This window comes from Vombatus ursinus, unplaced genomic scaffold (assembly GCF_900497805.2).
Source record: "Vombatus ursinus unplaced genomic scaffold, bare-nosed wombat genome assembly UNPS02014780.1, whole genome shotgun sequence".
Taxonomy (NCBI): Eukaryota; Metazoa; Chordata; class Mammalia; order Diprotodontia; family Vombatidae; genus Vombatus; species Vombatus ursinus.
Window position 1 is genome coordinate 2,219,785 of NW_020954558.1, and position 23,058 is coordinate 2,242,842.

General features: G+C 45.9%; 1 protein-coding gene across 5 annotated transcripts in view; it reads right to left on the reverse strand.

Annotated features, from left to right (window-relative positions):
• Positions 1-23,058, reverse strand: part of NUMA1 (nuclear mitotic apparatus protein 1) — a 101,544-nt gene that overhangs the window by 12,449 nt on the left and 66,037 nt on the right. For 2 of the 5 annotated variants that reach the window (XM_027866282.1, XM_027866281.1), the window contains exons 3-15: positions 20,544-20,629; positions 14,362-14,441; positions 11,293-11,375; positions 10,427-10,507; positions 9,138-9,225; positions 8,515-8,641; positions 7,678-7,835; positions 7,047-7,164; positions 6,817-6,934; positions 6,146-6,286; positions 5,525-5,647; positions 1,488-4,712; positions 791-832 (exon numbers count right to left, since the gene is read on the reverse strand). In XM_027866282.1, coding sequence (XP_027722083.1) covers positions 791-832; positions 1,488-4,712; positions 5,525-5,647; positions 6,146-6,286; positions 6,817-6,934; positions 7,047-7,164; positions 7,678-7,835; positions 8,515-8,641; positions 9,138-9,225; positions 10,427-10,507; positions 11,293-11,375; positions 14,362-14,441; positions 20,544-20,629 — 4,470 coding nt within the window. The remainder of the gene's footprint in view (positions 1-790; positions 833-1,487; positions 4,713-5,524; positions 5,648-6,145; positions 6,287-6,816; positions 6,935-7,046; positions 7,165-7,677; positions 7,836-8,514; positions 8,642-9,137; positions 9,226-10,426; positions 10,508-11,292; positions 11,376-14,361; positions 14,442-20,543; positions 20,630-23,058) is intronic. The other 3 variants (XM_027866284.1, XM_027866285.1, XM_027866283.1) reach the window with 3 other exon arrangements.

Below are 23,058 nucleotides of genomic sequence, written 5' to 3' on the forward strand. Positions count from 1 at the left end.
GTAGCCATACTCACAGGTGGTGGTGGTGGGGGGGGGAAGTAGGAAGGGCTACAAAGGGTGGAAGGTATTCCTTGCTTGGGTCTCTTTCCTGCTTATTTCTGCTCCTTTGATAGACCTTTGGGAAGAGCAGGTTGTGAAGACCTCTCCTCTCCTTTCCACTAGAGGGAAGGGCTTGTGCCTGGAACTCTGTGAGTAGTATCAGAGTTACCAGGAGGATGGTACTTAAAGGCTAAACCCCAAAATTCCACTAGCTTTCACTTTTGCAATCAGCCAGCTCAGGGAACAAGATCAGAAGGGTTGGGACAGAGGGCAATGGGAGGCAGACTTCACTGAAGAACAAAAGAGCCAGGCTGCAGAAGGCACCTTAAGGGAGGTTAAAAGGGTTGTCTCTCTGGAGCACAGCTTGGAGAGAACACAACCAAAACGGGTAAAGTATGAAGCTAGCACTGCAATGTGTGTCTCATTCCTACCCCACTGACCTAATATGATAGAGAGCATGGCAGGTGGAAGAGGTCCACTGAGGAAACCTGCAGAAAGAACTGGGGGACGAGGTCAAGGCATGGGCCCTGTCTCCCTGTGGGGAAGGCCCAGCATACTCCACGGCAGCCTAGCACCTGGGCCTCAATTCACTTGCACACCCCATCCCTGTCCCCCACCCCAGTGGAGAGAGGGGGGAGGCCCCACAGCAGTAAACAGCTCCCAGCAGGAGATGATGACGGCAAGCTGCAGCCAGGGTCATGCATTGTCACTGCTTAAGCAGCCAGTGTTTAGTGGGAACCCTGGGCATTACCTGCTTAGTCTGTTCTCTCTGAAATACCTCTAGTTGCTCCACCTGTGTAAGTAGGAGGGAGCAATGGAGACAGTGAGATTAGGGATAAGGACAGAGAGGAAGGTATGGTCCTGCTACAAGGCTTACCTCAACTGGGGTTCAGAACTGGGGTTCAGAGCTGGGGATCTGGGGTGGGCACCCAAGGGTTAGGTAAGGGGAAAGATAGGGAGATCTCCTGCTGATCCTAGGACACTGTTTCCTGATGGGGGTAGGAGGAATACATCTTTTCGGCTCAGCCAAGTGTCTACCTTCATTTGCTCAGCTAGCATCCAGACCACAATGTGCACCTAAAACACAGGTTTGCTCCTGTGGAACAGGCCAATGACTTCACCACAAATCTTTCTCACTGTTATCAGACCCATCATAGGAAAAAAAAAAAGGCTGACAACACCTCAAGACTTGCCAAGGGAAAGAAGAGTCCTGGGGCTACGCCATGATAAGGGGATCGTGGTCCTCCAGGTTCTATCAGCATTTTCTAGCCTACCCAGGGAATGAAGAGGTAGTAGCCAACTTTCTCAATAACCCAAGACAAGAAACAGTAGGAGCAGAGCAAAACTGGGCCTGGGGATTCGAATCTTAAACTGTGGACTATGAGGGGTTATCCTGGGGTGCCTAGGTCCCTCCTCCTCTGCTTCAACACTGGGGCTGGGCACCTTACCTGGGCAGTAAGTTTCTGCCGCTCTTCTTGGAACCTCTGCCTCTCTTCCAGGACCTTGCCCTTGGCGCCCTCATACTTAGCTGTCATGGTCTCCAGCTGCCGGGCTGTGTTCACAGCCTCCTCTCGGCTCTGGGCGGCCTGGGCTTCTGCCTTGGCCCGTATCGCCTCAAGTTCTTGGGCTCTCCTGAGCTCAGCCTCTAGCTGCTGCCGCCCATGGCTGGCCCGCTCCCCCAAGTCCCGGTTCTCTTTGGCAAGCTGGCTATGGGCCTGCTGGAGTGCACTCAGCTGATCAATGTAGCCGGTGTTCTCCGCCCGCAGCTGAAGGGCTGCCCGCTCTTGCTCTGCCACTTTCTGTCGCAGCGTGGAGAGCTCTCCGAGCTCGCGGCGGGCCCGAAGAAGCTCCGCCTGCAGCGCTGCCGCGGCTTTCTCACCCTGTTCGAGCTCCTCGCGGTGACGGCTCTGCAGGGAACTCTGCTCGGCCTCTAACTGCTGGCAGAGGTGCTTGACAGGCAGCAGCTCCCCAACCAGGTTCTGGGCAGCGGTGAGCTCCCGCTGCATCGAGGACAAGGACTGCTCTTTCTGGGAGAGCCTTTCCCGCCACGCCTTCAGCTCCTGGCTGAGGCCCTCAGCCCGCTCAGCCTGGGAAGCCAGCTCCCTCCGGAGACTGTCTGCAGCCGCTCGCTGCTTCTCGGCTTCTTCCCCGAGCGCCTGCACCTCGGAGCTCAGCGCCGCGCTGCGCTCCGCTGCCTGCGTGCTGGCACTAGCTGTCTCTGCCTGCAGCAGGCGCAAGCGCTCTTCCAGCTTCTGGCTCTTTTCTGACTCGGCCAGCACCAGCCTCTTCAGCTCTTTGCTCTCACCCTCTTTCTCTAGGACCTGGAGGTTCAGGATGGACACCTCCTCCTCCAGGCTGCGAATAAAGCTGTTATTCCTCTCCGCCTCCTGCTGGGTGCGGGCCACTTGGGCTTTCCACTCCTCTTCAGCCTTGTTCCGTTCCTGGGCGGCAGCTCGGAGGGCAGCCAACTCTCGGGCACTCTCCTCCAGCTGGGCCTGAAGAGTGGCGGTGGTGCCTTCCTGACTGGCCTGGGACATCCGAGAGGCCTCGAGGCGGCGTTCCAGCTCGGAGATCTTCTCCTCCTGCTCCCGACACTGCTGCTGCAACGTGCCCAGCTGAGCGCGCAGAGCCTCCAGCTCGTGGGTGCCTGACTCCATGGCTCCGGGGGTGCCTGCCTGGGAAGCCATCTCCTCCGCCTTGGCCAGCTGCTCTCTCAACCCCTTGACGGTCGTCTGCAGTTCTGCCCGTTCTACCTGCAGGGCAGCTTCTTGTTTCTGTAGCTCTCTGAGCTGCTGTTCCTTCCCTTCGGCTCCCTCCAGGGCCTGGGCCAAGGCTTCCTGCAGGGCAGCAAACTCCACCTGCTGCTCGGTCAGGGAGCTCTGCAGCCGCCTTTCCAGCTCTGCCTTGGCCGCCTTCTCAGCAGTCAGGTCTGCCTTGGCCTGGTCTCGCTCCTCCCCCACGCGTGCCACTTCCCGCTCCTGCTGGGCACGCTCTTCCTCCTGGCACTCGCGGCTCTCAGCCAGAGCGCCGTGTGCTTGTTCTAGCTCCCTCGCTAGCCGCTCTGCTTCCTGCTCCTTGGCCCGCAGGGCTGCCCTGGCCCTGCTTAGCTCCTGGCCCTGCTGCTCCTCCAGCCGCTGTGCCGCAGCCTCGAGCTCTCCCACCCGCCGCCGCTCTTCGGCCAGCCTCTGTAAAGAGGCTTCCTTGTCCTCATCTGTCTTCCTGGCTGCGGCCTTGAGCTGGGCCACCTCCTCTTGTAGCCTGGACAGGCCATCAGCCAGACTGTTAGCCTGCTCCTCCTTCTCCTGGAGTCGCTGGAGGGCGCCTGACAGGTCAGCCTTAAGCTGGGCATGTTCTTCTTGTTGCTTGGTATCCCGGCGCTCCTTGAGCGCCTCCAGCGCCGCCACTCTCTCGTTGGCCACCTGCAGCTGCCGCTGTACTCTCTCGCCCTCTTCATTCAGAGCCTTCAGCTGCTCCCTGTGTTGGGCGCCCCGCTGCGCCCCCTCCTTCTGGCTCTCCTCAAAACGAGCGCGCCAGGAGGCTGCCTCCGCAGCCAGCTGCTTGCATTCTCCCTCTGCCTCTTGCTGGGTAGCTGCCACCTTTTCCAGCTCCTGCTGCAAGGCCTCTACTTTGGCCTGGTGCCCTTCCCCAAGCTTCTGAAGCTGAGCCTCCAGACCTTGCCGCCCAGCCTTCACTTCCTCCAGGTGCCGCTGATCTTTTTCTCGCTGTTGCACCAGGCTCTGTGTCTCTGCCTCCAGCTCTGAAATGCGCTGCAGCTGCCCCTCCAGGGCTTCTGCAGCACGTCGCTTCTCATCTTCAAGAATGCCCTTAGTGTTCTGCACTGATTCTTCTAAGGAAAGCAGTCGCTCCTGGAGCTGCGCATTCTCCTGAGCTAGCCCTTCTCTCTCTGCCACTTTCTGTTGTTCAGCCTTTAGCTGGCTCTCCAGTTCCTGGACCTGAGTTCGAAGGTTTTCCGCTGATTTAGCCTCTGCTTTATGCTCTTCTTGCCAGGTTGTCAGGTCAACTACACGAGCACCAAGTTCCTCTACCTTCTGCCTCATCACAGTCTTCTCCTGCTCAGCCTCTGTGGCACACGTCTGGGCACTGGTACAGGCTTCCTCGGCAGCTTGGAGCTGCTGCTGCAGAGCTCCCAGCTCCATGGCTTTCTCTCTCGCCAGCTCTTCCAGTTGTTTCAGGGCTGCCCCCTTTTCCCGCTGGGCCTCCTGGCACTCCTCCGCAGCTGCTGCTAGCTGCTGGTCCTTGGTCTGGCTGGTCACCTCCCAATCCCGGACCAATTCCTGCAGCTTCCCCTCCTCCTGTCTCAGCTTGCTGCTCAGGTGCTCCACCTGCTGCTGGAGGCCTTGGGATGCCAGCTCTTGCTGTTGAAGGGTCTCCGTCAGCCGCGCTCGCTCCTTTTCAGCCTGCTGCTTCAGGTCAGCCACCTCACGGTCCCGCTGCTGAAGGGTGCTACAGAGAGTGGCCACTTGGATGGTCAGCTGGGCCTCCTGGGCCTGAGCCTTCTGCTCCAGCTGCTGCTTCTCCTCCTTGAATCGGCGCTGCTCAGCTTGCAGCTCTGCCTCCCGCTGATTCCGCTCACTCTGCAGCTGCTTTACCGTGCCTCGAAGCTCAGCCTCCTTGGCGGCAAGGTTGGCCACCTCTTGTTTCAGGGCTTCCAGCTAGCAAGAAGAAGAGACACACGTTAGGTGCTGGCCATGTGCTTGCAGCCCAGAGGGTTGGAAAGGAAGGAAAACGGGTGATATCTTATTACTCTCGACCGCTTGTGCTTGGTTAAAAGCAAATAAACAAAGAACCCGAGTCTCCCAGTCTCACCACGCTGGAAGTTTCAGGCACTGTTTGTGAGCGTGAGCTCACTCTGACTGGCACAGGGAACTTTGATCTGCTCCATCTCCAGCCTGGCCTGGTCTGCCCCTCCTTTACGCAGCCTGGTTTCCCACGGCCCTCCCCACTCCCCCAATTCCACAGGGGCCACCAAATTAAAGAAGAACTCGATGAAGATAAGCAGCTAAGAGCACTCAAATTCAAGGGATCCTCCCACCTCAGCAGAGATTATAGGGGGTGGGTCTTTGAAACATGGGAAAAGCAGACTAAGAAAAATGAACCAATTCACCCAAGATTTCACAGCAAGTGAACTGCAGATCTATGATCTCCCTTCAGGTGGGTTTCCTGAACCCAAGCCCAGTGCTTTTTCTATATCACACCACCTCTCCATGTGATCTTCTCAGAACCTCTTTTGTACAGGTAGTTTATAAGAACACGTGGAGAGGAAACCATTAACAAAAGCAGTAAAACTGTAGCTTTTAGGGTTGTGAGTGTCCATCTCCAGGCTCCCCTTCTGGGTACTAGAGAAACAGACAACGGAACTGCCTCCACTTCAATCCCAAGCACACTGCGAAGACCTCAGAGTTGAAGGGATGAGCCTGGAATACAGGGTCTTGTCTTGATGCCTCATCAGCAACCATCTCTCTACCTGCAAGATGTCGCCCAACACCTCTCCCTTCTCTTGGGATGGATTCTTCCCAACCTGTGCCAGCTGCTCTTCCAACTGTGAAATTTTTCCCTGGAGGATTTCATTCTTCTCTTCTAGGCATTTCTAGGAAAGAAACAAGATACCAGAATGAGCAAAGAGTAGTCAGGAGCCACAGAAGAGTTCCCTGAGACTCTCAGGTCCCTTCGCCTCATACCTGAATAGTCAAAGATCAATCATGCAAACCTGCTTATATGACAGACCTGGTAACAAAATTCAGCTGATAAACCTGGGAAGAAACATCCTTAGAGAGCTGGAGCTAGGGTCAGCCCAGCCAACTACTACACTAAGGGCTTTGTTACTCTAGAATACTGCCCTCCTCCTCCGTGACTTCTGCATGAAAAAAGCTCAATAACCTCAGGTCCTTTATTCTTTCTGGATCACACAATGGAATCATTCTCATCCTTGCTTAAAACTAAAAGAAAAATTAAAGGCCCGGCAGAGGAAAACTGGCAGATTCAACTGGGAATGTGCCGGCTCCTCGTCAGGTGCCTGGGAAAGATCGTGGGCAAAGTTCTCCGTCTTCCATTTCTCAGGGAAGTGCTGTTACTTTGGTGGTATCACCTTGTCTTGCAGGGTGGTGCTGAGTTCTGTCTCCAGGTGGGCTTGTTTCTCCCTCCATTCCTTTGTGGAACTGTTATGTTCTTCTGTCTGATCATTGAGAGCCTCCTGCAGCTGTAGCAGATGGCTGGCAAAATCTCGAAGCTAAGACAGATAGACAAAAAGAATTTTCTAAATCTCCTAAGACCTAGACTAGCCAATTCTCTTCCTAGCCTGACACCACACCACTCCCCTACCCCGGAACAGAACACTCTCACACTCCAAGAAAAGGAGATAAGCAGCTACCACCAATCACATCCCTGATTCAGTTCCTATAGATCAGAATTTGTTTGTTTGTTTTGGAGAGGGGTAAGTGACTTGCCCAGGGTCACACAGCTAGTTAGTGTCAAGTGTCTGAGGTCACATTTGAACTCAGATCCTCCTGACTCCAGGGCCAATGCTCTATCCATTGCACCACCTAGCTGTCCCTACAGATCAGAATTTGATGACACTTTCTAGAACCTAAGTAACAACCAACCACAGGAAATGGGAACAGGCAAGGCCAGAGTATTTCACTGGAGAGACATAGGCTACCTTGTGACCCACCTTATCCTGCTGCAGGAGCATCACAGCCAGCTGCCTCACGCAAAGTCATGATATCCCATTAACATGGTACAACACCTAAAGCCACACACCTTGAAAGAAAGGTCCCCATTCTCCTCAGATAGCTGGTCAATCTTGCGTTCCATCTGGCCTTTCTCAGTCTTCAAGTCCTGGCACTGTTTCAAGGCTTCATGTAATCGTATGCTCAGACTGGAAGAAAAGGAGAACAGTAAGAGGAGAGCTCATTTCCCACCCCTGATTGCCAGACTGTGGCCCAGAGTGAGCTGGATGTGGCTGGAGGGAGTTAAGGGAAAGAGATTACCTCTCATTCTTGCCACGCAATTCTTCCAGCTCTTTAGACTCCATGGATCCTGTGGCCTGCTTCTCATTTAGGAGAGCCAAGCGATCAATACGCTGCTGCATCATGGAGATCTGTGTGTCTGCCAGAATTGGAGGAGGTAAGAAGAGATGCTCAGACGCAGGAACCCAAATGCAGCAGTTTTTAACACAGCATGGGAGGGTGTGTGTTAGGGGATGGGTAGCAGTGGGAGTGGCAAGAGGGTATTTAGTCTAAGGTCCAACTGAAGACAGGGAAATGATGGATAAGGAGAAAGGGCAGGAAGAGGGGCCCTCCCAGGAAACCAACCTCACCACTCTCTTAACTGGGCTACTTCCTTCCCACAATCTGGTAGAGACTAGAAAGCCAAAGTCACAGGACCGACCTCCAAAAAAGTCAAAGCCCCATGGCTCACCTGCCCTCTTCTCTGCACGAACCCAGAGAGCTGGGGACAGCCGAGGGGAGGAGATGGCCTGATTGTGGGGAGAGATGAAGAGGACGCTGACGGGACATTTCCCAGGTAAGCCCAGTACTCCCTCGGGGAAGTGACCCAATGTAGCAGCCCTTCGTGAGGGGAGGAGATGGCAGGCTGGTATCTGCTGGCCTAGCTACTCACCCTTCTCAGCCAGGAGCTGGCAGCTTTTGGCTAACTCCAGCTCCAACTCATCACGGCTGGCCCGTTCATCTGCCAGCTGTTTCTTCAATCGTCTCATTTGGAACTGGGGGGTCTGAAGGATATCACCCATTGGAGAAGCAGGAGACCCTGACAAGAAGCTGAGGAAGATATCCCAGGAACCCCAAATCAGAACATCAGATGTCAAGGCTGGAGAAGCCACCCACATCTTAGGAAAGGCAGAGATCAAGCACACCAAATGCCAGGACAAGACTCTGGGCACCTAGGTTCTGTTCTTAGGAATGACCCTGAGGCAAATCTCATTTTCTGGTTTTCATTTTCTTTACAGAATGTAAAGAAGACTTCAACGTAGGTTTTTGGGTTTGTTTTTTTTTTTTTGGTCAGGCAATGGGGTTAAGTGACTTGCCCAGGGTCACACAGCTAGTAAGTGTCAAGTGCCAGAGGCTAAATTTGAACTCAGGTCCTCCTGACTCCAAGGCCAGAGCTCTATCCACACTGCGCCACCTAGCTGCCCTGTAATTTAAGTTTTATAAGGAGGAAGAAGACTGATATAAATCAGTTAAATTTCTAGGAAAGAAGAGTTTATTTATGGTCATCCATTCATTCATTCCCTCAACCATTCAGTTTTTGCCCAATATACCTCTGCACTCACTTCCCCAGGTGGAATTAAGTAAAGAAGATTACATTACACTGTCCCCTGAGCCCCAAAATGTTCCGTTATAGTCAAAAGAAGAGAATTCTTGAGCCAGTTAATGGCTCAACTTCTGGGCTGCAAAGATGCCAGGGTTAGAGGTGAAAAGAACATGCCCCAGGACTCACTTGTTTAGGCCTGATGAGGAGCCAATCTTCTGCAGTTCCAAGAATCGAACTTCCTTCTTGGCTTGTTGGGGAGGCACTGGGGAAAGCTCTTCAGAGCTGGTGCTGGGACTACTGGAAGGGAGAGGAGCTGAGTGGGGAGGAAACAAACAAAAGTTAATGAAAGGCTAGGTTGGTTCAAAGGAACAGCCTGTTTGTGGCCCAGCAAAGACAACATTAATCAATTCACCAAACACAAAACACAGAGAACAATTTGGGGTTCTGCCATCAGGGAGACTAGAATCTTTAAGCCAATTCAAGGGCAGTGATTGGTCTCAGTTTCTTAGCCAAGATGTGAACTGACTGAAAAGGGGCATTAGGGTAACTCCTAGGGCAGGACTAATGGAGGTAATGAACTGGTTATTAGCAACATACTTCAATGGATAAAACAATCATCTGAAAACGAGCTAAACTGCTGCTGAGACAAAGAAGCAAAAGAGCCTTAGGGACTGGGAAGCAGTGTGAATTGCATGGATATCTCTCTAATACTCTGAGGACACAGCAGAAATGCAGACTGAAGAGATCCTTGTTTGTGCCCCTGGCAAGCTCTGGACCCCCCTCAGGCCTGCAGATCAAAGCCTGCTCACCTTTCTGTAGGAAACTCTTTAAGCTGTCATTCAGACTCAGCCCGTCTTCATGATCCAGCACAAATTTAAGGATGGCAGCCAACTCCGCCTGGGAAAGAGACAGAGATGGAACAGGAGGAGAATATATGCCCAGGGTGTGGGGAATACGAATAAGGACTGTGGCTACCCTAATTTCTTTCCTTTCCACATTTCCCTGCTGAAGACAGTAAGAGGTAGCCTGCGACTCAGTTCACTACAAACGTCAGGCAATTTACTCTTTCTGACTGGATTCCTCTCCAGTACAATGACTTCAGGGAAGTGCCAGTCATGCTTCACTTCACTCTCAAGCCTGTGCTTTATCCTCTTCTTTCATGGGCATGGTGAGCATGTACACCTTCTTTCTCTCCCCTACAGGTAATGAACCATGATATACTAAACTATGTTACTGCTCCTGGATGGGGTGAGTCAGTTGACTCCCCCAGGGTTCCACTCACCATCTCTTTAACTTTCAGGACCAAAGTGCTCCTTTCTGGCTACCACTTGCCTATGTATGTTGCCCCTTCTTTAGAATTAAAGCTCCTTTAGGGTAAGGACCATCTTAGCTTTTTTATTTGTTTCCCCAGTGTCTTAGCACAGTGCTTGGCACATAGTAAGCATTTTTTTATATTTTCTCATTCGTTCACTTCTTCAAAGGAATTCAGGAATAAAAAAATTAAGGTTTCTTTGAACTTCTTTTGCTTTTCTCTAACAAAAAAAAGAAAGAAAAAGAGCTGTGTGTGAGATTCCAGGGTACAAGTAGCTGCCAAGTAGGAGGTGGGGGTGAGAACCAGAGAAGGCATTTTAATTGGGATATAAAGGACAGATAGGCAGGAATTCAACAGGCAGAGCAGGACGGAGGCCATCCCAGGCACAGGAAAAAACATAAACAATCGCACTGAGGACAGGGAGCATTGTGCATTTAGAGGGATAGAAAGTAGACCAATTCAGCTGAGCAGAAGGTTTGTGGGGGAATAATAGAAAGGTAAGACTAGAAGGTTAGGGTGGCACCATAACGGGCCACGTGAGAAACCTGTTCTGGGAACCATGTCCATTCACTCCACCATGAAATGAGGCCAGAGGGCCAACAGCACAGAAGAAAGGAATGAAAATAACTGCCCCAGAGCAAGAGAAGAATGGAAGGAAGAGGTCATAGTTTCATTACCCCATCCTCCAGGAGAGAAGATTCAGATTAAAAAATGGGGAGAGCTAACGATGAAGCCAAGGGCTCCAAGTATCACGCCAGTATAGAGGGTGGAGAAGCAAGGGCTTACCTGGATTTTGTAGTCAAATTGGTTCCAGTCCCTCAGACTTTTGGAACTCATGGTGGAATGGTATAAGAGTAACATGATCACCTAGAATTAGTTATGAAGACAAGTTCTCAGTCACCCTTTCCCAATGTTCCCAACTTGGGTCTATATATCCATTTATATACTATAACTACACACCAACACCCAAGGTACTATCCGCGTATCTGCCTGCCTTACTGGAACTAATATATAGGGACCTTGAGGCTAAGAGTCTCGTTCCATATCCCCTAGCCCATGTGATGGACCAAGAGGGAACTCGTGAGTCAACAAACACTGATTGAGTACCTGCGTTAGCATTCATCACATGTCCAGATAATTTCAGGTCAAGGGCTGTGAGGAAAGGTCTGAGGCATGCTGCATAAAACAATTTAATTAAGCATTGCTGCCCCACCTAGCACACATGCTTATCTCTACCTTCCAGAAGAAAAGCAAAAGAAGTTGCGAGCCTAGATGGAGATAAGTAGACCTAAATTAAAACTGGAAGGTGACTGCCCTAATTCTCAAATTCTCAAATAAGGTCCACCTGCTGGCTCCTTACTATCTCCTGTTCCTCAGATGCCCCAACACAGGGACAAGTTAATACAATCTCTGAGCTGAAAGGAGTCTCCACCAATTTTGTGGAAAGACAAATGAAGCTGTGTCTACTCCAAACTTTCTTTCCCCTCCTTCCTTGAGCAGCTGAATGTCTAAACCAGCCAAGGCAGGTAGACATGTATGCTTTGCTTATTTTTAAGAACACAGTGCCCACAACATCTCTACATAGGGACTAAAGGCCTAAGAGGCCCTATCTTGCTTCACCCCCCCACCCAGGTGTATGCACCACTAGTCACCTTGGCCAACTCCAGCTCCTCCCCATCTTCTAGCTTCTGCACAGACACTAGGCTCTCTGAGGAGCTCTGATGTTTGCGGTTCTCTACAATGACAAAAAAGCAGGAAAAAGGCATGAGTGAGTATACCCTAAACCCTGCCTAAGGAATACGCCAGCCAGAATCGAGGTAAACGTCTACACCTTTGGGAGATAACGTAAATTTTGCCCCCTGGGTGTTATGCTCTGTCAGAAGTTTTGAGTCATTACTGCAATGCATTTGCAGTGGAAAAAAAAATCAACATCTTCAAGTTACAGAGAATAAAATTAAAAGCATGTGCATTTGTAATAACAGCTTGATCCTAGGTCTTCTGACCCCTAGACCAGTGTTCAATTTTATATTTAATAAAAAGTAGTATCTCAAAGTGTTCCTCTCTGTCCTACCCCTGTCCAACACGTGAGCATGTTGTATCTCAGGTAACTGCCTACTCTGCCTGACCTTTGTTTTTTTATTGATTATGAGTATGGTATCCCTGATACTCATTGACTGACAGATTGGTAATCAGAGATCCAGTGACACCTATGTCTCTCCCACAACACAGATCTTCCCCGCTTGAGGCTGTAGGTTAGCTACGGAAGACAACTGGCTTGGGGATAGTGTCTACTTTGGCCTGCAATAGTCCTACTTAGTCATTCCTTACTGCTGTAAAAGCAATCTATAAAAGAGACAGATTATAAGGTTATAACATAACAGATTATGAATTCTTATCTGCTCAGAATTCGAGAGAGACCCTAAGACCTTAGCTCCATACCTCAAAACTCCTTTACATTATCATCCATCTTTCTCCTTTTATTCCACGTGTCTGAGGACAGACAGTCTTGCTCTTTGTTGAGGCTGACCTCTTCTCCCATGCCCTTGATTCTATCCCTTCCTACCTCTTCCAGGAGCTCGCTCCACCAATTATTTCCTTTTTCTCTATTTTGAACCTTTGCCTATCTAATGGCTCTGTTCATGCTACAGATAAACATACAGAAGTCTACCATTCTTTAAAAAAATCATTTGAGCCTACTCTGCCCTCTAAAGCTACAATCCTATATCTCCTTTCCCTTTCACTGCTCAAATCCTTGAGGTCAATACCTACACTTCCCGCCTTTATTTCCATTTCCTTATCAATAGCTAGCATTTACCATCCATTCAATTCTCCAGTTAATTCTCCAGTCTGACTTCTGATTGCAAAATGGGACTGCTTTCTCTTCAAGGTTACCAAAAAACAGCCTTTTCTCAATCCCCATCCTATTCTTGACCTCTTTGCAGCTTGACACCGTCAACTACCTTCTCTCATCTTGTATACTTTCTCTTCCCTTTGATTTTTTGGTAATGTTCTCTTCTGGTTTTTCTCCTACTTTCTGGATTGATTTTTCATGCTCTCCTTCACCAGACCATCATCCATTTCCCATCATTGTAGAGTGGATGCCTCCTAAGAACCTGGGCATTCTTCCCTTCTGTATTCTCCTTCTAAATTATCATGGCAGTTCTCATAGGTTCAATGATCTCTCTAAACAGATGACTTCCTAATCCACATAGCCTGCTTCAATGTCTTTTCTCAACTCTAGTCTTTAATTTTCAACTGCCAGCTAGATAACTCCTAATGGAGATCCCATTAACAGCTGAAATGTTAATGTGTCCAAAACAGAACTATTCATCGTCTCCCCAAATCTGCTTTTTTTTTAAAACAATTGCAGCCTTTTTCAATTCTACTGCCTCATCTCTCACATCCACCGCCTATTCCCCATGGCCACAGCCACCACCCTAGTCAAGGCCATTATTCCCTCTCTTTTGGACTACAATAACAGATTCCTAATTAGTCTTTCTGCTTAGAGCCTTTCCATTCCAAATGATTCTCACCACAGCTGACAAATCATCTTCTGAAAATGGAAGTATGGCCTTGTCCCTCTCCTTTTCAAAAAACTTCAGTGGCTTCTCATCATCACCAGGCTAAAATAGCAATGCTTTGGCTTGGCACTGAAGCCCCTCCACAGCCTGGCCTTATTCACACCAGTCACATTCCAGCCAAGTAGCAAGAGTAGGTGCTGTTGGAACGTGATACTCCATCTCCCATTCCTCTGCCAGAAAAGCCCTTTGCCATCCACATTCTTTGCTTCCTTCCAAGCCCTTCTTGAGGGTTACTTTCTCTGATGTCTCCCAGTTGCTAGTGATCTTCTCCTCTTCAAATAAATACAGGATGTCTCTCTAGTAGACTGTCCTGAGACACATGTACTCTGAGGGAGTGCAGGGACCGTTATGTTCCTGTTTTACTACCTCCTAAACCAAGCATATAGTAGTCACCTAATAAAGGCCAACATTCAGTATATACATTCAGTTGTTGAACTGAATTGACTTGAATCAGTAGAAACAATGTGTTATAATGAAAAGTGCTCTGGCCCTGGAGTCACATGTCCTGCATTGATACTTATTGGCCTGTCACCCCAGGGCAAGTTAGGTAATATCTCTGAATCTCAGTTTCCTGGGCTACAAGACTGGAATTACAATACTTGCACTTTAAAGGCACTACAGAAATTGGAGTTATCTTACTGTTTTTACTTTTTCAGAATTCTTATCTGCACCAATTCACCTTCCCCACAACCTTATAAGAAAAGGAAGGCAGCTATCCCCCACTTTTTACAGGTGAAGAAAGTGAGGTTCAGGAGGCAAAGTGGAAGCAATATGCTCAAAAGTTTATACAATTTTTATATCCAAGGAAGGAAAGAGAGACCTCAGTCTTTAATTTCCCGCTCCCTCCTCAGGGATGAGAGAGAAAGAAAGCCATGCATGGTGTGATACGCTGCCTCAGACAGACTCATAAAACACAAGGATCTCTTTAGCCATGACACCTACATCTCTCAGTGTGTAGATGTTTCCAGGTCTTGAAGGTGGCTGTGGGATCACAGCTGGCTCTGTCCTATTTATTTTTCTAAAAAAGGCCAGGCCTTCTCCTTTCTCCAAGGACCCCTGTGACCTCACCTTCTGGCTCCCTGGTCCCCAAGGGATAAGAAAATGAAACTCCTTCCCCAACTAGATGAGAAAGATGCTTACTCTGCAGAAAGTTGGAGATGAAGTTGAATCTGTCCAGCAGAGGCTGCTGCAGGATCTGTTGCCCCTCTTCAGTGCCATGGCTAGAAAGAGAGGACATATTAAGACATGGGTGATTGGATAGATAACTGCTCCATCCCATCCCCAAACAACTCCCCCCAAGTCCTGCCGTGCCTGAGGCCTAGAGTCCCACAGGCAGGCCAGCCCCGCATTTGTTTCTGGGAAAGAGAGTAAGAAATAATCTGTCTACCATTCACAGCCTTCTTACCTTCCTCATCTAGTATTTGCTTCTGTATAAAGGAAGGAAGAAGGATGAAATAATGGGACTGGATGGCCACTCTTTAAGGATGTTAGAGTCAAAGTGCTGTTGGAGCTAAGTTAGATACTCTCTAAAGTCTTTTCAGATAGTATTCTTTTTATGATCTGCGGAAGGCCGAGGCCAGATGTAGTTCATCTCCCAATATGGGAAAGCTCCGTAGAAGATTAGATATGTTCAAGTCACTTCGCTACTCAAAAGTCTTCAGTGGCTCGCTACTGCCTATCATAAAAATCTTCTGCTTGGTATTCAGAGACCTCTATAATAATCTGGTACCATCCTACTTTTCCAGTCTTATGTCACATCAGTTGTTCTAAATCCAGTAAAAATGGACAACTCTTTGCCTTTCCAAATACCCGAACTTTCATGACTTTGCACATACTATTGAATGCCCTTTGTCTTGCTCTTTATCTACTAAACTTCCTATTTAAAATCCAACTCAAATACCACCCATTCCAGGAAGTTTTTGTCACAACCCTTCAGTCAGTTAAGTCTTCGCCCTTTGGATCTTTGTTTTCTCATGCACTCAGGGTCACTACTCATGTAATATTGTACGTTATGACTACCTGTATTGGGGTCTTATTCAGCTACTAGACTCTAACCTCCCTGAAGAGACTGTGCTTCATCAAACCTTATATTTCTCCCAACCCTCAACCTGGGGCTCTATAAATAGTACACATTTAGTGGTTATGGTTTGTTTGCAATTCTCAGGAGTCCAGAGAAACACAAAAAGCAAGAATGAGCAGGGTAAAAACAGATGGGAGAAGGAGGAATGAATGGAAAGCTGGGCCAAAGACTCTTGAAGAGTTACCGAAGAAAGGACAGGACATTAGAAAGTCCTGGACATAGCAAAGGATAACACTGAATGGGGACTGTGGAGATACTGAGATGTGACCAATAACTGAAAATGACTGTACAGAGAAGAGAAGAGAGGCTCTGGAAAGACAGGGCAGAGTTCACCACTGAACAAGGCTAAAGGCAAACAGAATCTGTGAAAAGACCAAGTTGTTACACGTTTTAACAGAACTTGGGTATGAGAACAAGAATCCCACCGTCTCCAGTATTTGTTTAGTAGGCTGCACAAAACAGGAACAAAGCCAACCATGACAGAGGGGAAGGCAGCAGGGGGAGCTCTCAAATCAGAGTAAAAACCAACAGCCTGACAGACCACAACAGATAAAAGGAACAAAAGTTTGGCTTTAAAATTCAACAAAAGCCTTCTTGCTAGTTCCTGCCTTAATAACTTACACATTTACCTGCCCCACCTTAGAATGCCTCTATTCCCATCTAAATACTGACCATCCTTCAAGACCAAGCTCACTCCAGTAAGTCTCTTCTTTTCTTCCAAGAAGCCTCTAGTACACCAGCCCCAGTCCTATTTCCTGTGTCTGAACTACTGTATCATAATCAAAGTCACAAAGTTAGTACTTAAACATTCTCTAACAGTTTAATGCACTTTAAGTTCCTGGCAGGCACAGATCATATCTTAAGCGTCTTCCTACTCTCTACCATGCCGAGCACAGTGCTTAAGGCATCCTTACTGGCTGGCAGACCTGGGCTAGACTATCCATGAACAGAGAGGCAAGAAAATGTGCCTCGTTAACTGTCACTACTAGGTCTCCTGGTAGAGCTCATCGGTCAATTTTCACTGCCTTGGCCACAATGAACACCTCAAAGCTGTTTAGTTTGTCACCTTACTGTTTTAAAAATAAGGCTTTAACTTGTCATCCCAAGACGAGAAGTAGCAAAGATTTAATGCTAAGTAAGGCAGACCCATGTTAATTCTTCCTTAGCATGTGAGCTTTCCCACACTGAACAAGCTTTTCCCACTCAGGAACAAGCTTTATTCCTACAACTCTATCCCTTATGACATTTTAATATCTCATAGATGGAAGGGATCTCTGAGGGTATCTAGTCTGACCTGTTCCTGAAAAGAAATTCAGTTTCCTAACTCTGCTTAATGACTTCTAGTGATGGGAACTCACCACTGCCACTGGTCCAAGGCCAAGTATAATAAATCTAATCCCTTTTTCACATGACAGTCTTGATTAAAAGATGGTGACCATATTCCTCCAAGACTTTTCTTCTTTAAAAATAAAAATTACCTTAATTTCCATTGACAAGTACAAGTAACAAATATATAAACAAGGGCATAACAAAAGAATTATGAGTTTTCAAAATGAAAAACCAAAACAGAATTTATAAATTATATAGTCTATAAACTTCTATTTACAGATCAGCTCTACCCAAAAAGATATATGTATATGCTGCTTTCACCTCACAGAACCTAGAATGCTCTTGTTTGGGGATAATTTTTTAGCCTCAAATATAGATTTCTGGCTTATTGTTGTCCTTATCGATACAGTCAACCTGTACTTGTTCTTTTGGGTCTACTTTCTTCAAATTAAGTCCTTGCTATTGCCTTGGTGTGGCCACAGTGGGGCCTCTCTATACTCTTTTTGTTTTTCCTCATGTACAGTGGTAGGGTTCTCAGCTTCCTATTCTCAAAACGACACAGTAGGTACCTTATGTTTCCCTCAACTGAATTCAATTCTTCATAAGAAGGGAGGTTAGAACAGATCATCCCTAAGGTTTCTTCCTTACATTACAATCCTTGTGAAAGGGTTTCCAGTGGGATGCTATGTACATGTGTCAACTTATGTACATATACACATACACACAACCTATATAGACACACAACATACATACATGTATACATACATACAAACATACATATCTAAGCAATTGGTTAAAAGATTGTACTCAGGTGGAAACCTCAATTTTTGTCCTAACAATGTTTATTTAATCAGTTTTAAATCATTTCTTTCTGTCTCTGTCTTAAGTAGGCCTTGATCTGGACAATGAAAGACAAAACAGGATTTGGGGATGGAGGGGAGGAAAAAGTGCCATGGCTGGGTTGGGAAAATTTTTGATATGCAAAGTGGTATGATGAAAGCAGCATTTAAGAAAGATTAGCCTGACATCAATGTATGGACTGTATTAGAAGACAGAGAGAGGTGGTAGTGAAAAGACTGTTTCTCCCTTACTGCAGTAGCTTTCTAAGCAAAGCAGCAGTGCCTTGGGCAGGGACTGTGAGGGGGGAAGGCGAACAGGAAGGAAAGGCACTCAAAGAAGAATCGATAGGATTTGACAATTACTTGGCTGGAGTTATGGTGAGGAGAGAGAGGAAGGAGAAAGAATCAAAAGTGCCTGAGGTTTTGGGAAGCACATTGAAGTATCTCTGGCCACAAAAACAGGGCCTGGAGTTAAGGCCAATATACTCTGAAGTTTCACAGAATCACAGAATCAGACTTGAAAATTAGATTCTTGGGGGGCAGCTAGGTGGCACAGTGGATAGAGCACCGGCCCTGAAGTCAGGAGGACCTGAGTTCAAATCCGGCCTCAGACCAAACACTTGACACTTACTAGCTGTGTGACCCTGGGAAAGTCACTTAACCCCAATTGCCTTAAAAAAAAAAAATTAGACTCTTACGAGAAGGCATGAGAATTTGTAGAAAAAGTCCTGGATTTGGAGTCAAGGACCTCCTTCAAACAAAGCCAATCTCTGCATGTAACCTTAAGCAAGTCACTTAGTCTCTATGGATTTGTTCCTTCATTTGTAAAATAAGTTATACTAGATGACCTTTGTGATTCCTTCCAATTTTAAATCTATGGTCCTATAAGCTCAGAAGGCATCTTGTCAAACTTAGTTCCTTCTCTCTCATTTTCCTTCCCTTCCTCCCAATTCTTCCCTCTGAGGCCAAACAAAATAACTCAAATTCCAGTTCCACATATATGCCCTTTAGAATGGTTGTAGCCAAGAATCAAGCCCTCTTAAGTTCTCTTTTCTAGGCTAAATATCTCCAGCTCCTTTAACTGATCCTTACACAACCTAACGTACTGTAATTTCACCATCCTGTTCTCTTCTAAAGAATCTCCAATTTGCCAACATTCTCCTTAAACATGGCTCCATAACTGGATATGACCCTCTAGATGTGGTATAACCAGGACAGAGGAAACATGGAGACTTAGTCTAATTCCCAACTGCTTGCAGAATTGCTGAACCAATTCACAGCTCTCTCAGTAGTATATTAGTGTGCCTGTCTTTCCATAACCCCTCTAATAGTGACTTTCCATCTTCTGACAAACTTGCCAGCTTTCTGGGTGTGAGGCAGAACCTCAAGAGTTGTTTTGATGTACACTTCTCTTAAAATCAGTGACTTGGAGCAATCTTTCATATAGCTATTTAGAGCTTGCAATGTTTTTGAGAACAGTTTTTGTTCATCTCTTTTGACCACATCCATTTGGGGATTGCTCTTGGTCATATAATCTGTGTTAGTTCCCTACATACTCTGGAAATCAGACATTAATCAAAGATATTTGATGCAAAGATTTGTTCATGCAAAATATTTTCCATTTTCATGTAAACAAAATGGTCTATTACCTCCCTTTAAGTTTTGTTTGGTTAAGAATTCTCCCTATAACCAAATCTGTTTTTTCTGCTTTTAAAAAAAGTAGTGACCTTTAATATTGAGGTTGTATATCTACCTTTAACCTGGAAAGACTTGTATTGTCTGATGCTGAGTGAAGTGAGCAGAACCAGGAGGATGTTATACACAATAACAGCCATGCTGTGTGATGATTAACATTGACAGACTTAGTCCTTCTCAGCAATGCAAGCATCTAAGACATCTCCAAAGGTCTCATGTTGGAAAACGCTATCCACATCCAAAGAAAGAATTATGGAGTTTGAATGCAGATCAAAGCATATTATTTGCTATTTTTTTTCTTCTGTTGTGTTTTGTTTCCTCTTTCTGGTGGTTCCTCCTATTGGTTCTAATTCTTCCTTACAACATGACTAATGTGAAAATATGTTTAATAATAGGAATGTATATGTATAACCTATATCAGATTGCATGCCGTCTTGGGGGGGAGAGGGAGGAGAAGAAAAATTTTAAACTCAAAAGCTTATGGAAATGATTGTTGATAAATCAAAATAAAGTTTAAAAAAAAGGAAAAAAATAAGATTTCTGCCAAACTACTGGTAAAGAACATTTGCAAAGCGGAAATCAGTGCATACTTGTCAGAGAAAGAAGATTCCTAGGATAATTAACCCTGTGCCAACTAGCCTCTTATAGCAAAAAGATCTCCAGATTGGGAATTACAGGACCTGAGATTGAATTCTGTCTCTGCTACAAATCATCTGCATGACTTTAGGCAAGTCACTCCACTCTTAACACCTTAGTTTGCTTATCTGTGTTATTGGTGTTTGTCCTTTTAGGTGGGGGGGGTACTATATCAGTGATATCAAACTCAAATAGAAATGGGGGCAAATACACCAGGCATAAGGATTCCTGTGGACCTCATACTGACTTAGAAAACTACAAGTTAATATTATCTATGCTTTAGCCTAAGGGTTGTTTGACACCTTTGGACTAGAGGATCTCCACTCTCAGACCCCATCCAATCCCACTACAATGACTGACCTGGGGCATATCTTAGAATACGTTCTAGGGAGTTCGGTAATCATCAATAATTACCATCTGCATACCTACCCTTTAAGGGTCAAGCATTTTAATCCCTCTTCCCTAAATTAAGCTTTTCAGAGACTGGAAGATAGTGAGCTGGTCTCTCTCAACCCTCAAATTTTCTCTTTTGTGCTCAACATCTCAAGGTTCCTTTACATGATCCCTGCATGGACCAAACTACATTATTCTAGTCACCAACTTATGGACAACCAATCCTTGTCAAATCTATCCCCTTAGGACACAGGTCCGAGGGAAAGAGGGTTTCTTGGGCACTGTGTTCCCAATTCAGAAGCCTCATGATTCTCTTAAAGGTCACCGGAGATGGGAAGATTCCTACTCACATGCGATTGATGATCTGGATGAAGATGTTGCAGTCTTGGAGTTCTAGCACTGAAGTCACAGGTTCAGCAACCTGGAGGCTGTTTACCTGCAAGACAGAAGAGAGCCAGATAAAGCAGAAGTCACTGGGCCTTAGCAGGGCAGTCTCAAAGGTCAGACCTCTCTTAGGCTTAGGGCTCAGGTCAATGCTTACGCCATTCTACTGACTACTGGGGTCGTGTGCACAGAAAGATGAGGACAGATGTATGATATTGTGAAGGAAGAAAAAAGACTTGGCAAATAACTAGTTTTGGGAGAGAAAGTGAAAGTCCTCAAGATCATGCCATATTTAGACTGGAAGAAGGAACTGGTGATTTTTAACTTGCAGAATAGAAGACTAAGGGAAGACATGATAACTGTCTTCAAGTATTTGAAGATGTATTATAGACATTAGGTTTCTTCTGTTTGGCTCTATAAGGAAAAGCAAGGGGGAAAATCTGCAGAAAGGTAAATTTGATCTTCATGTAAAAAAAAAGTATTAATTCCTAAGGACTATGCAAAAGTGGAATGGGCTGCCCTGAGAGACAGTGAGTTTCCCCTTCATTTGAAGTCTTCAAACAAAGGCTGAACATTTATTGGGAAATGTCACAGAGGATATTACTTCAGGAATAGGTGGAATTCCACAATAAGGAGTGACAAATATTTCTTCATGTTTAATATATTTAGAGCCATTAGAGGTCATCTATCCCAAAGCCTTATTTGGTTTTATTTTAAAATTTTCATTTATGCTATTTACATTTCAGTAACCTGATTATTTCTCTCACCCTTTCCCCACTTAGCAAGACATAACTTGTAACAAAGAAGAGAGAGAAAAAAAAAGACTTCAGCAAAACCAACCAATATATATCAACTGTGTCTTGCAGTCTGTAACATTTCCACACCAATAGTCCTCACCGCAAAGGAGAGGGAAGTAGATTTTTTCAACTTTTCACTGGTCATAATTACAAAGAATTCAGAGTTTAAAAAAATTCTTTCCATTTACACTGTGGTCAGAAAGTTCTGAATTTGATATTAGCTGTGTGACCTGGGGTAAATCACTTAATTTCTGCCAACCTCAGTTGCCTCATCTGTAAAATGAGGATAACAATAGCACCTACCTCTCCCAGGGTTATTGTAAGAATAAAGTAATTACTGTAAAGTGCTTTGAAAACCTTAAAGCTCTGCATAACTGAGAGATATTAATATTATTATTAATCATGGTATATACTGTTTTTCTGTTTCTGCTTATTTCATTGTTTATTAGTTCATATGTTTTTCCATGTTTCTGAATTCTTCAGAAGACTCTGAAGTCAAGTCTGAATTCTTCAGAAGACTTCAGAAGCCAAAGCTCAGTCTCAGACACTTACTAACTGCTTGACCCTGGGCAAGTCACTTAAACCTTTTACAATTCTCAACTGTAAAACCAGGGATGATGATAACACCAATCTCCCAGAGTTGTTGTGAGGATCAAGTAAGGTAGTACTTGTAAAGCACTCAGTGCTAAGCAGATTTGAGAATCATCAGCATACAGATGATAATTGAATTCAAGGGAGCTGAGGAGATTACCAAGTGAAATATTATAGAAGGGGATAAGAAGGGAGTCCAGGATAGCTCAGTAGGACACCTATGGTTAGCTTAAATGACCTGGATAAAGATTCAGAAAAGAAGACTTGAGAAGGAGTGGTCAGATAGGAGAAGAACCAGGAGAAAGATGTCCCAGAAACCTAGAGAGAAGAGAATATACTGGGATTTGATCCTAGGACTTCTGAGTAAAAATCCAATGTTCATGTAATATTCAAAACCAGCAACTGTTGGCAAGAATTTGTCACTACATTATCAAATATAAAAGCTTGCAAAGCAAAATGTAAATGTAAACCGAGGGGTGGAGGGTGAGGGGGGTGTGTGAGTTTGAACTTACTGAAATAGTAAATTGCTAAGAACTTTAATACAGTAATTATTTGCGTACAAATAGTTTCTGACTATTATAAACAGGTGGTGGACCAAGCACCAGACTAGAAGTCTACAGAATTAAATTATATTCTCAGTAATAATTAACTTTCTATATGACCTTGGGACTCAGTTTCCTTACATGTCAAATGGGTATAAGTAACAATGAATGTACTACCTGATCAAAGAATTGTTAAAATGAAAAAGGCATACTATATTTGAGGAAACCTTTGAAAACTACAGAATGCTAGATAAAAGTTAGGAATGATGACTGTCCTAAGCAATAAGAATATAACAGACCTAGCAAGATATCTAACTCCTGTCCCCTGTGGCTGTTTCTTACTTTCAAGACCCCTCAACAACTACAACTTTCTCACTCTGGAATACCACTCAGTTGTGCTGGCATCCTCCCTCCTGAGGAAGGAGCCCAGGTCTGGCAACTTTTATTCTCCTTCTGACTTTCCAGATTTTGACACCAAGACCCAGAAAGGTGCTGCTCATCTGTTCTCTTTTGCTTATATCTTCCCCTGTTACAGGGGTGGGGAACCTGCA